Source organism: Malaclemys terrapin, chromosome 17 (genome assembly GCF_027887155.1).
Source record: "Malaclemys terrapin pileata isolate rMalTer1 chromosome 17, rMalTer1.hap1, whole genome shotgun sequence".
Lineage (NCBI taxonomy): Eukaryota > Metazoa > Chordata > Testudines > Emydidae > Malaclemys > Malaclemys terrapin.
Window position 1 is genome coordinate 26,424,099 of NC_071521.1, and position 15,317 is coordinate 26,439,415.

The 15,317-nt window shown below is 43.8% G+C and overlaps 1 protein-coding gene across 12 annotated transcripts in view; it reads right to left on the reverse strand.

Annotated features, from left to right (window-relative positions):
- Positions 1-15,317, reverse strand: part of LOC128825101 (FK506-binding protein 15-like) — a 72,460-nt gene that overhangs the window by 41,071 nt on the left and 16,072 nt on the right. For 6 of the 12 annotated variants that reach the window (XM_054007183.1, XM_054007177.1, XM_054007182.1 and 3 more), the window contains 8 exons: positions 10,597-10,687; positions 9,866-9,935; positions 7,884-7,958; positions 5,206-5,304; positions 4,490-4,639; positions 2,751-2,819; positions 764-907; positions 176-318 (listed from right to left, as the gene is read on the reverse strand). In XM_054007183.1, the coding sequence (XP_053863158.1) occupies positions 176-318; positions 764-907; positions 2,751-2,819; positions 4,490-4,639; positions 5,206-5,304; positions 7,884-7,958; positions 9,866-9,935; positions 10,597-10,687 (841 nt within the window). Of the gene's footprint in view, positions 1-175; positions 319-763; positions 908-2,750; positions 2,820-4,489; positions 4,640-5,205; positions 5,305-6,299; positions 6,345-7,883; positions 7,959-9,865; positions 9,936-10,596; positions 10,688-15,317 lie in introns of those variants that run through there. The other 6 variants (XM_054007184.1, XM_054007187.1, XM_054007180.1 and 3 more) reach the window with 3 other exon arrangements.

The window sequence follows — 15,317 nt, forward strand, 5'->3', positions numbered from 1 at the left end:
GAATCAGTGTTGTCAAGGCCAATTCAGTCAGGGTGGATGTGCTCCACTCCCAATAGTTGATGAGGAGATGTCAATACCAAGAGAGGGGTTGCCATCAGTTTGGGTCTTACAGATATTTTCACAAATACTAAGTTCTAGGAACTCTGAACTCATTCTGCTTCCTTAATTTTCTTACCCAGGCTTCAGAGGTATTGTCAAAGGAGGCAATCCGACAGGGTCCGTGGAGAAGCTGTCTGAATTGGGTACTGGGGAAGATACAGAAGAATCCCTAGAACCAATACTCTGCCCATCAGAGCCAGACTCCTTTACCAGCTTCACCTAAGAAAACCATGATGAAGGTATTACACACAGACCTGTTTTTCTGGGTCCTGAAACAACTCTCTAGTATTCTGCTTCATTCTGGCCAATGTTTTGTTCATCACACATTTGCTACAGAGTAAAAATTTACATCTATTTAAGAACTATAGGTTTGAAGTTTCCCTCTCCATCTCACTCAAAATCTAGCCTTCATCAAGTTCTTAATTTTTTCCTGGACATCTTAAATGCAAGTGGAAGAAAGATACTTCAAATCAGATGGGTCTTAGTAATGCAGATATATTTTTGTACTTATCCTGATATTTTACTGGGTATATAGAAGCTTCTAACTATGTTGTAATTCTCATGTACAGGGGCGTTGTTACTTTACAGGTAGAAATGACAGAAGTGTTGCCAACCAACAGCCCAAACCAGATGTACAAAAATATATTTGGAAGGAGACACTCACCCGCTTAATTTCCACCTCAAAAACCAGGGTGGAATCAGGAGGAATACGACTGGCTACTCCTTGGGACCCATAAGCCCATGCTGGAGGAATAATGAGAAGTCGTCTCCCCCCTTTCTTCATCCCCATCATCCCTTCTTCCCAACCCTTTATGTTTCAGAAATACAAAAGAGAAAGTTGATTTGTAAGCAGCAGTCTGACTCACTGACACAAAAATATCTGCAATCATTCTGGTGAGGCTGTTCTAGGCCAGGTTATAAAGGTTCCAGTATGCATATTGAAAAGTTTCTTGTGAAGCCCTGGGGATACAGCATTGCTCCATTTAGGATAAAAAACCCTTAGAGTAGAGGACCCATGATATCCAATTAAGAGTATCAATATTAATTTCTAGGCATCAGAAGACAACACCTAACATACAAACAGCGGAACAGATTGCAACTTCTGCCATCTTTAATATGGAGATGCAGCCAGCCTCCAGGACCTCTATTTGGTTTCCAGAAGCTTGGATGAAGCCTTGTCTAGTAACTCAAGGCTGGTCTACACTGGGAATTTATACTGGCATAGCTACGTCTTGCAGGGATGTGAAAAACCCAGCCCTGAGAGACGTAGCTATGCCAACTCCCTCTCTCCCCCGCCCAAGTGGAAGACAGTGTTAGATTGATGGAAGAATTCTTCCATCAGCCTAGTACTGCCTCTCTGGGAGGTTAATTACCTACACAAACAGGAGAACCCTTCCCATTGGCATAGGTAGTGGACACACTAAGCACTACAGCGGCACAGCTGCAGCTGTATTACTGGAGTGGTTTGAGTGTAGACATAGCCATAGTTTTCATGGGTCAACACTTGGATACTTTAAAGAGTAACCTCTGGTAACTTCTGCTGTATGTTAGTAATCTGGCCAACTAAGTGCTATCCTTAGGTTTAGACATAGCATTTAAGGAAACTGATTATGGGTAGAAAAATGTAGAAGTTAATGGAGCAAATTAAAAAGTCTGCTTATAGCAATATCAGCTACTGGATTAACATGCAGATATGCATTTAAACAGACAGATGACAGAATTCATCTTCAATTAGTGCCAGCTTGCCACAGGACCAGTACAAATTACTATTAATGCAGTAATTAAAGTTTAAATTGGGAAAAACTGGTTTTGAAATCTTGAGGCTTGTCTACACAAACACTTAGTTCATGGGCAAGCTGGGGTGTAAATCTACCCCACACTAACCTGCTATACACTATGTGTGGATCTTGCTGCCATGCATTAACAGTTCTGTAGTCAATAGCAGCAGGGTCCATGCAGATACTTACACTTCGGGCACAGCAGGCTAGTGTGGGTAGATTTATGCCCCAGCTTGCACAAACTAAGTGTTTGCACAGACAAGTCCCTAGCAGACCAAAAAACCCTCTCCTCCTCCCAGACTATGAAAGAATCTCAGATCTGCACCAGTTTGATGGACCAGAGGGGGTGCCATGATGCTGAGGTTGTCTTCAGAGGAGTTTCATAAAATCCCCGCACAGCTTCAAGTGATCTGTACACATGAATGAACATAACAGAATACATTCTTCTTGAACCGAGTTTCCTCACAAGGAAGCTACTTTTCTGGAAGCCTTGCAGGGCAGAAGTGCTGCCACCAGAAAAGTATCAAGGAACCTCCTGATATAAAGATTTATTTTCAAACAGGCAGCTTCCTTTCTACCGCACAGGAAAGTTCTATGGACTTCGCTCTCTATTACCGAGAGAACAAGAGGCTTGGTTATTGGAAGGGAAGGCAATAAGTATAGATGCAAGATGTTGTGCAAAACAAGGAAAGAAGAGATTTAAAAAAATAAGTCAGTAATTTCTTTCAAGCAAGCACAAGTTTTATCATACTATCATAAATACAATAGAAGTTATTATGGTTTGTGTGACTCCAGACAGAACTTTCAGAAGTCCTCCAAGATCTATGAGACTTTAGTACACAGAAGATTAAGGTAAAATGCCAGAAGTTCTACCTTAATGACTTTTCCAGAACCCAGCTTCAGACGCAACAGCTTGTCCTTGTTGACGTTTGAATCAAACACCTATGGAATTGAAGGTTAACAGGGTACAATCACTAGGATTTCCTACCATGGGGCTGATGAAGTTTGCAGTTGTAACGCAGTATTCAAACTAGGAAATAATGTGTAAAAAAGAAAAAACACACAAAAAAGCACAATGTCCTTTATTTCATAAATACCTACCACCACTTGTGTCTCTTAATGTGGTAACTTCAAAAATGAATGCTAATCAAGGGGGAGTGGGAAAAAAAAAAAAAACAACCAAAAATGCAGCATGCCCCAAATTTCTAACCAACTGCACATTGACAGTTTTGTAGGCGTGCAGTAACTGGAGACTCAGGCTTGAAAAGCAACTTTAAGTCCTACAGCTTGGGGAAGAGTGAATCAAATTAAATGCTACACAGACAGATTGCCGTAGCAATAGTACAATGGGCCCAGCCACCTGTTGCTAGCTTTGTGACCTCTGGGAGTTTACTAGACACAACTAGATTTTAACTTCTGTAAAGTGTTATACCACTGTATAATCTTAGTACTCTTAGTACCATCAGTTTAAGTGGACAGATGATAGTGTCCTACAGCAAGGAAAGGAAATTAGACCTGGATCTTGTAAACCAGGGATCAGCAACCTGTGGCACACGACCCGTCAGGGTAAGCACCTGGCGGACCGGGCAGGTTCGGCCAATCGCAGCTCCCACTGGCTGTGGTTCGCCGTCCCAGGCCAATGGGGGCTACGGGAAGAGGCGCGGGCCGAGGGATGTGCTGGCCGCCCTTCCCATAGCCCCCATTGGCCTGGGACAGCGAACCGCAGCCAGTGGGAGATGTGATTGGCCGAACCTGCGGACGCAGCAGGTAAACAAACCGGCCCAGCCCGCAAAGGACTTACCCTGATGGGCCGCGTGCCAAAGGTTGCCGATCTCTGTTCTATACAGTGGCAGAGATCATGAGCCACAGGACTATGGGAGTGTCGCATTATGCTGACATCCTAGTGACTTGCTTCCCAAAGAAGAAATGAAGTAACCTTATTGACTATGTATCTGGATGCCTGGATTGGAGGAAAAGCATTCTTCTCACATAGCATGAGAAGCTGACTTTGCAGGAACAAGAAGCTCCCAACCTCCCTCAAAGCACTTTCCTAACCAATTCATTACTAAACAAAGCAGAACTTGTGGTTTAAGAGTAACATCTTCAAACGTTCCTAAGTTTCTAGAGAAGGGAGGCTCTGATGGCAGATGTAAAAGTTACACTTGATGCCCGGTCAAGACATTTTCAAAGCCAGAATGATTAGTTCTGTTTTCATGGCTCTTTTGTTAAATATCCATGTTTGATATTAAAAATAAGTCACAAGAATTTCAATCATCTTTTCCTGAACACATATGGAACCAGTTACTTTCCTCACTGTTCAATACTCAAAGGAATTTATGAAGGGAATTTTCTGTAATTTTTTTACAAATCCTATGTGTAGCTCAATTCCCTCTATATTTAGCATTACTGTCCAGTGGGGGGGGGGGGAAAGGAGGGAGGGAAAGGAATAAGTTTGCTCTCAGGGCAAACTAAGAGACATGCATGCCTCAGAGAAAGTTGTGATGGAGAGAATACTTTGCCATCCAATGGTGTTGAGATTACAAGTCTCTTCCAATGACTTAATTTGAGAAGGGTTAATATTAACCCATTTCTAGTAGTAAAAGCCCCTTTACCTGTCCAAGCCCATTGTTCTGGAACAGCCAACCGGTATAGGCAACCTCCAGAGAGTCTCCTACTTCCAATCCCTGCCCCTCTCCAACAATGAGATCCTGGTACAGTACCGAGTCCAGTGAAGGGCTGCTGTTGCATTTGGCAATGCATAACTACAAAGGAAGTCCGAACATTAGCACCCTTTGTCTGTGGCCAGCTGCAGCAGCACAATAAATTCCACTTAGACTGAAGACAGGTAATATCAGATTTATTTCTCACTGTATCAGTAAGAAGCTGAGAGTTACTGATATACTTTACACACATGAACATTACTGATGCTTCATCTCCTTACGCAGCACTTTGCTCATATATACAATGAGAAAACCACTTCGCTCACAACAGCGTGTTGATGGGTTTAATTAACATTTTAAAACACTAACTTCTTTGGATGAAAGCGCTAGAGAAGTAGGAGTATCACAATTTGAGACATGCTATCCTGTATTCAAGTGAACCAAACAGAATGCCAACTAATCAAAGCGCAGCACATTCACATAGCTACAATATGCATTTCAGTTTTACTTTAGTGGGGAAATGAGACTGAACTGGGCTTTGATTAAGAATGCGGCTTAGCAAATTGTGAGCAACCATGATTTTTGTTTGCTGTTCTGAACATGATACAGCACCAACAGCATAGATAGAGTTAGTGCAAGAGGGCAGTCTGCTGGCTTAAGAAGATTACCTGTTTACTGAAATCCATGGCTGCCTTTTCTGACTCGAACATGATCGACCAGTTGTGTCTCTGATCATCATAAAATGTACTGTAGTTGTTGGGCTGAACCTATGGAAAAAGAAATCAGACCCATATCAAAATTATAAATATGTGTTCAGTTCAAGCACTTGGATTTTAAAAACACACCTATTTCTAGCTTGCGGAACTTTTTCCATAAGCTTGGCTTTGTGTAAATCGAGTTTACGTAACTCGGGGAGCATCTGTACCCTGAAGAAAAATGCGTCAAAACTTGCTAAATATACGATTTACAAAGTTCTTCATATAAGCCACAGTTTCCTAAAAATCGATGCCTAAAGTTAGACTAGGAAATCTATATTTGGGCCGTTGAGTATGAGCAGCCTGATCTTCAGAGATGCAAAACATACGTGGTTCCCACAATCAGTGGAAGCCAATAGGTGCTCAGCACTTCTGAAAAAATCAGCCCATCTCAATTTGGGTCCATAACCATGAATTTAGGAGTCTAACTTTAGGCACCCAAGTGTGACAGTTAAAAAATGAATTTCATTTTTTAAAAAATGAATCTTATGTGTATTTCTGTTTCCCTCCATACTTTACATTGCTACCCAGTAGGAGGAAAAGGATTAAGTTTGCTCTGAGGACAGACTAAGACACAGGTATGTGTGTGCACGCAGTCTAGCTGGCAGAATGGATTGAATAGGTAATTAAAAGAAGCGGCTGAAACTGACCCAAACCAACAAAGTGGACCCAAGATGACAGAGATACACCCCTCTCCCCGTGGAAGACACCCTCCCCCCACAGCAACTGAACAATCAACACTTAACACCAGGAAACCCCAGCAGGCAGGACATGTGAACTGAACTGGAGAACAAAGGGGAAGAGGTGTCAGGTGGTTGGAATAAGGGCTACCCTTTGGAGGGACATAGCAGCTCTGACCTGGGCAAAAAATGGGTACAGAGAGCCAGAGCAAGGGATAGAGTCCATCACAGCTTGGCCAGGATGGACTACAATGTAACTTCTGCCTCTTCCAGCTAATCTAAGGATTTTCAGATTGTGTGTGTGTGCCAGGCAACTAAAATAGTTACCTTGTTTTGAAAAGGTTGCCTGTGTCACTGTACATCTTCACTGAGAGCACTGCATCCCAAAGGGGTACACTACAAGCCTCCTGCAGGGGTCGGACTTGGCTGCAGGGAGCTATGAAGAGAGAGACAAGGATCTCTGCTGCTGTAGGCCCAGTCTTGGAGAAACTGTCTGGTCCTTGGGGCCTGATACATTAAAGGAGTCACTCCCAAGAGACTGGTTACAGGCTGGGGCATAGACCAGGGCCTGTGGATCTGTGATACCAGGTTTGAAAGTTTTGGCAATAGTTGTTAAGTCAATATTAAAACAGGACAGAATCTAGTTTAGAATTTCTTACCGAGATCCCATGCCGTCAGCACTGGCAAAACATTTTAGTAAGATCACTGCTTTGGCTCCATGTTTGTTTATAAACACCTGATATAAATCACTTTCAGTCCATGGGTAGTAAAACAAACTTGCTGAAAATGGATTATGGAGCTAAAGGGCGAGAGGAATTATTCTTAAATCAAATAAAGGGATGGAGGTGGCTTGACATCTTTCCTGCTACTTGTTACTGATAGCTATTTTTAACCTATTCAGGACACTGGTTCTCTCTGAAATTGGAGGAAAAGTTAAAAGGAAACTTTCAGAAAGGTTTGCAAAAACCTAGCAAATTCTTACCTAAAGAGAAACATGCTGTCAGATTTCACACAGAGCTCAGGCATTTTCTTGCCCTCTCTCCATCAGACACGGCATTTTTTTTCCCCATTCCCATAATCATTTAAGAAAAGTCTAGGACATACGTGAATTTGGGTTTCTCTGATCCCATTGCAAGTGTACAAGAAAAGCAAAGCAATGTAATTTGCTCTGTAAAATGAGGATTATCTCCACGTACAGTGCTGTGAGATCTACTGTTGAAAAACTTCCTTGATTTTTTATGATAGGAGGAGAAAGAATAGTTGTGCACCATGAATTCAGAATGTTGTATTTTACAAAACATGAATGAGGGCTTGTCTACAATCGATCTCCCGTTGACTCCTGTACTCTACCTGATCGAGAAGAGTAAGGGAAGTCGATGGGAGCGTGGAGCCCGCGGTAAGCAGATCTAAGCTATGTCGATTTGAGTTACACTATTCACATAACTCAAATTGTGTAGCTTAGATCGACTTTTCCCTTTAGTGTAGACAGGGCCTGAGTCACATGCCTTGTCTCAAAGACTTTACAATCTATAGCTAAGAGGACAAAATTTCAGGAGAGGGAAGGTGACAATTCCTAGCTGCTATACAGAGTACAGTGTACCAGAAGCTTAAGGGCAGGTCTACACTTAAAACATTGCAGCGGCACTGCTCTAGTGATTCAGTGAAGATGCTACTATGTCAGTGAGAGAGCTTCTTCTGTTGGCATAGTTAATCCACCTCCCCGAGAGGTGGTAGCTAGGCTGATGGGAGAAGCCTGCCTGTTGACATAGTGCTGCCTACACTGGGCTTTCCCCCCACCCCACCCCTGAACTACATAGTTATACCAATGTAAATTTGTAGTGTAGACCAGGTCTAAGTGAAGACAAACACATATGACTACCGAAAAAGAGATTTTCTAATGCAGAGTCTTACCGTGAGCACAAACCCTGGATGGATCCTGGCAACCGTGACCTGCTGCTGCTGATTGATATAAAGGAGAATCTTGTACTTGATTCCACAGGAGGGAGGGAGGGAGGGAGTAGGAAACAAAAAAACCAAACAAAATTAACCCCCACACATCTGTGAAATTCTGGTGTGCACTATGAGAGATACAGTAGCATTCGGGCCATAGTTTGTCTGCCAAATGCACCAGCAGTAGGTGAATTCAAAGCAATGAAGTTTAACTGCTGAAATGTAAATAGCAGGTTGTACTGTACTCCGCATGAATCTATGCGCTTCTGTATTAGAGCATGCGCAGTATGTGCGTATACTTTCAACACTTTTCCATACACACGTACTTGGCCTGGAGAGTCACCTCACAACTCTTAAATATTCATTTGCTGAAGCACCTTGCTTTGATTACACCAAATCAGCTTTGATTCTTGTTTTGTATTCTGCTTCCTCCTAGTCTGCAGTCTAACAGCACAGCTATAAGGGTGGCAAGCTGTCTAGAGGACCTGTGGTCAGGTCACAGTCTACTCTAGATGTTGTGTGGCCTAGTAGACAGAGCACTAGACTGGAATTCAGGAGACCTGGGTTCTATTCCCTATCATTGACCTGCAGGGTGACCATAGGCAAGTAATTTCACCTTCAGAAGTCAGACTAGATTGGGGTAATCAATTATTTTTTTGTCAAGGTCCAAATTTTTTGGCCAAGGTATAGTCAAGATCCAGACTCCAGAGAAAACAAACAACAAAATAAAAAGATTTTTGGGTCCATTCAAAAGCTTATGGCAGTCCGGATTTGGCCCGTGGTCTGCCCATTATCTACCCCTGGACAAGGATGATCACAATAGTTCCATCTGACCTTAGAACATATGAACCATTCAGCTGATAAGACTACTTATATGCAAGGGATATGGTAAAGGATGGGTGTTCAACTATAACTTTTATATTTCTTGATTTTTGAGAGATTAACCATGCAGCCATAGTTTTGCATTAAAAGTCTGACATTAATTTCCCAGGTTTTTGTTCACTAAAAGATGAAAAGATCTCCTCAATTCTCTAATGGATCAGGTAGCAAAGGCCAGCAGCTATGTAGCAATATTAAGTACACTCATCACTGGTTTACTGAACAATAGTTAAACAAAGGTTAACAAGTTTCAGAGTAGCAGCTGTGTTAGTCTGTATCCTCAAAAAGAACAGGAGTACTTGTGGCACCTTAGAGACTAACAAATTTATTAGAGCATAAGCTTTCGTGGGCTACAACCCACTTCTTCAGATGCATCCGAAGAAGTGGGTTGTAGCCCACGAAAGCTTATGCTCTAATAAATTTGTTAGTCTCTAAGGTGCCACAAGTACTCCTGTTCTTTTTAAAGGTTAACAAGTATTAGTAGTGCATGCAAAGCACGCAGTTGCATAGCTGTGCACATAAATTCCTTTATGAAAGCACAATTTGAGAGAGCCTTAAAGGTAGTATAAGCACCTCCCTTTCATGCTTGGCCAGCCCTCCACTTCCCTGTTCACCCGAGAATTTTTGGGGGGAGAAAGTATAAAAAGGTCAAGTAGAGCATAATGCATATCAATTTGTTTACATGAACTCAATTATAAGGAATATGCATAGGTATTTGCTAATGGATCTGAGATCAGGTTCACAGTTTGAAAGCATCCGAACGAATACCAAAATAGCTTTTGCATAAAAAGACTGCAATGGAACAGACATTCCACCTTCTCTAATGTGTTTCAGTCTCAGGTGGGAAAATATCTTTACAATAGCCTTGCTGAATGCTCAGAGAACAGGTGCAGCTACAAAAGTAGTTGGTGGCTCAGCACCTGAGCTACAAGAAACAGGGCTGGAAATCACCAAACAGGAATGGCACTAAAAATTATAACATTAAAAATGAGAAGCAATTCAGCTTTGAACAAGATGTGCTTTTAGTATAGGAGTATGTTAAAGAGAAATGCAGCTTCTCTCACCTCTTTGGTAGCATGGCTCCCCACCACAGCTGCTCCATACTTGCCTTGCTTCACATACTGCCCATTTGTGCTAAAGGGCAAAGTAAGATAGTCAGCTGCAAATCCATTCCTTCTTCACATTTCTTTGGTGTTTATGAGGAGCTTTTCACTTTGAAATCCAAGGGCCACTTCCTATAGGCTTCTATGTCAGACTGACGTCTCCTTAACTTAGTAGAGCTAAATCTTTTTAGCTTGCCCAAAAAAGTCATAGGGAACTTAAATTCTGGTGTTTTTTTTAAACTTGAGTGATCTTTCCACAGCAGAACAGACAGACAGACAATGTGTATAGTTTTGGTACTAGGTTCCCCCCTTCGGTTTTCCAGGGGGTGAATTTAGCATTGATAAAGAGGATCTGACTGAATTGGTCACAAACAGTGCAAGAATCCCCCTACTGCTCCTCAATCAAAACATGCAACACCCCTCACTATTTAAGTCCTGGGCTTCCCAGACATCAGGCAATGGACCATGTATTCCTAACCTGCAGAACACAGATGTTCCATTCATAGGCTTTTTTGACCCAAGAATTGTACCAAGTCATGTGGCATTTGTGTAACGGGGATACAGACATAAAAATCCCTTTCCCCGCCCAAAAATATTTTCCGCTTGTGATAAAATTTTAAAATTGGAGTCCAGGTCTCTAGCAATGAAAGGCCAGTGCAGGAACTCTCAGCTCTGCCTACTATGGTACTTACTATCGAAAGGCATGAACTGCTGCGGCGACAAATACCGATGGGGCTGCTGAAGCCGCTGTGGTTGTAGGCATCTTCTGGGCTGGCTGACCTGCTGAAAAATAAACCGGAGTGAGAAATGACAGCAGTGGAACTTTTTTCACAATTGGAATTGACCAGCATGCTTAAAAATACAGTAGGGTTTAATTTAAGATTGCATTAATTTGTCTGCTGTAGACAGTTTATCAAAAGAACAGCAAGGTGGATGTAGACTGACCCAGATGGTGAATCCATTTTTGTATTTACCTAGAACTAGTCCCTACCAACGCAAAGAACCAAAATCCAGAAGAGAAACAGGAGTCTGTGAGAGCTGTTCTTTGCCCAACAGCTGCTACCAGTGCAACTAGAGTTGTTTAGGGTTACCATATTTTGAGTGTCCAAAAAGAGGACACTCCACAGGGCCCCGGCCCTGCCCCCAGCCCCGCCCATGCCCCCGCCCCAACTCCACCCCTTCCCCAAAGTACCCGCCCCAACTCTGCCCCCTCCCCTGCTTCCCGCGAACATTTGATTCGCGGGAAGCCTGAAGCAGGCAGCAGGTAAGCTGGGGGGGGGGGGGGGGGAAGGAAGGTGTGGGGGGGAGGCGCGGCCCAGTCTGGCCCCCCCAACCGAGCGGCTCCCTCCGGCGGCCGGCCCTGGCCCCAGCGTCTCCAGCCTGGCTCGGCTCAACTTGGGCCCTGGGGTGCCGGCCCCGGGCCAGCCCCCGGCCGAGCACCCCCGGCCCAGCACCCAGCGGCGCCGGCCCCTCCCTATTTTCCCGAACATGTTCAGCTTTTTGGGATTTTCCCCTGGACGGGGATTTGAGGCCCAAAAAGCCAGACATGTCCGGGAAAATCCGGACGTATGGTAACCCTAGAGTTGTTGCAAAGCTGTCATTGCAGCAAATCTCAAATGGAGGGTGAAAGGGGACAGCAACTGACAGGATCATTGGGATAGCCATCATTATGGTTTTACCCAGGTAATAGATAATCCAACCAAAAGGTCACTGTTCAACAGTATTCCATTTCCCAAACAAGCCAAGGAAACTACCAAGGCTGAAGTTCAATCCTTAGAGTTTAGAATAGAACAGAGTCCCTTGCTTGGGGCTTGTCTGTAAGCAGACTGTGTGCAGCAAGCCAGGGTGTAAATCTACAGTGCACCAGCCTTCTGTGCACTAAGTGTCCATGTGGACCCTACTACTGTACACTAGGAGTTTCTAGTGCACGTTGACCTACTGCTGTTTAACAGTGTAATAGGTCAAAGTGAAAAAGGGAAATTCTAGTGCACAATAGCAGAGTCCACATAATCACTTTATGTGCAGCAGGCTGAGGTGCTCTAGATACATGCTGCAACCTACCATGCACTAAGTCTCCATACAGACAAGCCCTAAGACAAGGGACCCTGTTCCATGCTGAACTCTCACTTACTCAGCAGTAAGATGAAGGTAAAATTTGTTCACGTTTTGTGAAGAGCTTTGGGTGAAATACTAGAGAAATGCTATGTACTGATAAAAAGGGAAAACATGCCTACTGACATCTCAAGAGATCTGTGGTCTGTTCCAATCACAACAGTGATAGTTCCCAACAGCAGCAACTGAATCCTTTACTTTGCATTTTTACACACCCTGAGCAGTTGTTTTACTATTCATACTGTACAGTGAAGTACAGACTGTAACGTACTGTATAATTTGAAAAACTGCTTGCCAACACACACACACACACACACACAGAGAAAATCATACAAGCATTGTGCATCATAAAATGAATATTGATGGCAAATACCTCCCTGCCATCTTACATGTACTGTAGAAGGAACAATAGATTGAAGAAATTATGGATGCCAGATACAGTACATCAGGTCAGGCAAGTTTTGTTTTGTTACTTGAAGGGACTTAACACAAAACATTCCTGAAGTTATTTAGGTGCTGCTGTATTAATTAAGATGGAATACATGTGGGCTAAAGGTGTTATCATAAGGCAATCACAGGCCAACATTAAACAAGGTTCAAGGTTTGGTTTACAGAGACCTCAGCCTGCTTAGTAGGCAAACAATTAAAATCCTTTTATTAAAGATACAGAAAAGGAAAAAGTTGAAGCATTTGAAAAGTACTAAGTAAGGCTTTCATTTTAACAACATCCCTTGTTCCCTTTTCCTTCTAAAATCTCTCTCCAGCTAAAGGAAAACACACTTGTTTGACAGTCTGTTAGTTGGTATTAAAGATGGAATAACTGTCCTTTGGAGGAAAAGAGAAGTTAGTTGAGATGGACTGGAGCTGTTGTACTTAAGGTGGATTTTTTTTTCTTTTTAGGAAATGGAACACACCAGGAGGGGAAAGAAAAGAGAAAATGCAGCTTCTATCTCTGGTGAGGACTCTCACTTGCAGCCTCAAAGCTGGATGTTGCAGTTATGTTCCTAAAAAATGCGACTTTAAGCGAAATGATATTAAGCGAATCCAATTTCCCCATAAGAATTAATGTAAATAGGTGGGGTTAGGTTCCAGGACAAAAGACTATTATATATCTCACACACACAAAGTTTTAAACAAATAATTTAATACTGGTACACAGCAATGATTGCGAACCTTGGTTGAGATGGTGAAGTCAGAGGGTGTGATATTTCCCAGGGAATGCCTTACTGCTAAATGATGAACAAGCAATCAGCTGAGCCCTCAAGGGTCAACTGGTTGTTAATGTAGCCTCACAATCTACAAGGCAGCACGAATGGAGGGAGGGGAGACAGCATGACAGACAGACACACACACCGTGTGTGTGTGTGCGCGCATTGCCCCTTTAAGAACGCTGACCCTACTCTAAGTACACTGCTTTTTTAAGTAGATCAGCAAGTTGAGACAGAAGCTGCTGCCAGGATGCTCCCTCTGTCCTGATCCCTGTTGTGTCTGTCCCTCCCGCTCTATGAAGATGGGGTAAGTGGGGTGCAGGAGCCGGGGGGAGGGGGACAACCTGACATTAGCTCCCCTCGTCCCCTCCCCACCTGCACAGCAAGCAGGAGACTCGGGGGAGCAGCTCCAAGGCAGAGGGCAGGAGTAGCACATGGCAGTGAGGGGGGAAGGGGCGGGGGGGAGAAGGGAAGGACAGCTGAACTGCTGGCAGCAATTGATAGCTTGTTGGGTGGCTGCCGCAAAGAGAACTTAGAGGAACGGGGAGCTGATAGGGGGGCTGCCAGTCCTTCCAAGCCCCCACCAGCTCGCTCCAACGGGCTGCTCTTCCTGCAAGCAGTGTACAAAGCCAGTGGCTGCCAAAGGATGTTACAAGGGAGCATTGCACAACTTTAAACGAGCATGTTCTTTAATAGGTCAGCAACATAACAACAAAACAACATTAACTGGGATGACTTTAAGTGAGGAGTTACTGTTCAGGTCAATCACATGGTCTGATGAGCTACTCAAAGACTTGATAAACTTGTACCAGCATTGGGGTGTTTAGAGCACTGCCTTTCATTCCCTCTTTGGTCACAAGCTAACAGCAGTGTCACAAAATATTCAGTCTTAACTGGCTAAACCAGACTCATTAGACAGAAGAAAAAAGTAGAGGGATAGGAAAGACAAGAAATAAGGGGGGGGGGGGGAGCGGGGGAGTCTCTCACATCCCAGGGTTTTTTTGGATTCCAGCCCGTGGAGGTCGCAATGCCATCTGGCTCCCTCTCTCTTTTGGGACAGTCTAGTCAGGACAACTTTCAGGATCAGTTGGCAGTCATGAGGGTGAAGCTTGCTGCAATAGCTAATTTTTCTTCCCAAAGTCTCTTTATGGAACCAGAAAGGGAGTGATGGGTGGAATAGCCCATCCTTTTATTTTATCCACCAACTGGGCCTAGTTTCCAATACACCAATTTCAGTTCACTAATTTATGGTTCCACACTTTTCTTGTCTACCTACCTAGCATAATCTTAACACAGTAGAACTTTTTGTTTGGACTAATTCAGACAGTTGCAGTGGCACAGGAGCCAGCAAACAGAGCTGTAAACAGGGGAGTTTGAGAGGGAGTTTGCAAGGGGAGTTTTTTGGGGGAAGACTAGGAGAACCAGGCAGAGGAACAGATAGGCTAGTGAAGGAAGTGTGTGGTGTTTTGGCAGTGTTGTGGTGCTCGTTGCGGGTTTGTTTTGCTGTGGGTGGTAGTGTTTTGGTTTGGTTTGTGTTTCCTGGACTAACAGGACCTAGGTGGGAAGGCTATGACCGATACAGAGGCAGCAGTGGTAGTGACCCAAGCAGTGGAGGACACAATGAAGATGACCGGATGTGGAAGCTGCGGTATGTACATGATCTTGAAGGGGGTACCTGAAAAGACTTTCGTGTGCAAGAACTGCCACCTGATAGAGCTGATGGAAGAAAAGATCCGAGGATTGGAGATGCAGGTGGAAACTCTGGTTGAGTTTAGAAGGGAGCTCAAGCAGATGATGGAGCAAAGACATGAGTAGTCTGAAGGGAAAAGCTCAGACTTGCAGATGGAAGCAGGACCAAAGAACTCTGAGAGGAGACTGTTGGGTGAAGAAAATGGACAGTGGAAGCATGTGACTAAGAGAACCAGGCAGAGCAAAAGTCGGGCCAGTGACGGAGAAATAGAGCTCAGGAACAGGTTTGCAGAGTTGGAAAATGAAGAAGGGGTACAACAGGTGGTCACTGAAGGGGAGAGGGCAAGGAAGAAGAGAAGAGCAGCTAGTCCTATAGGAAAAGGGAAGAGTCAATGGAGATAACG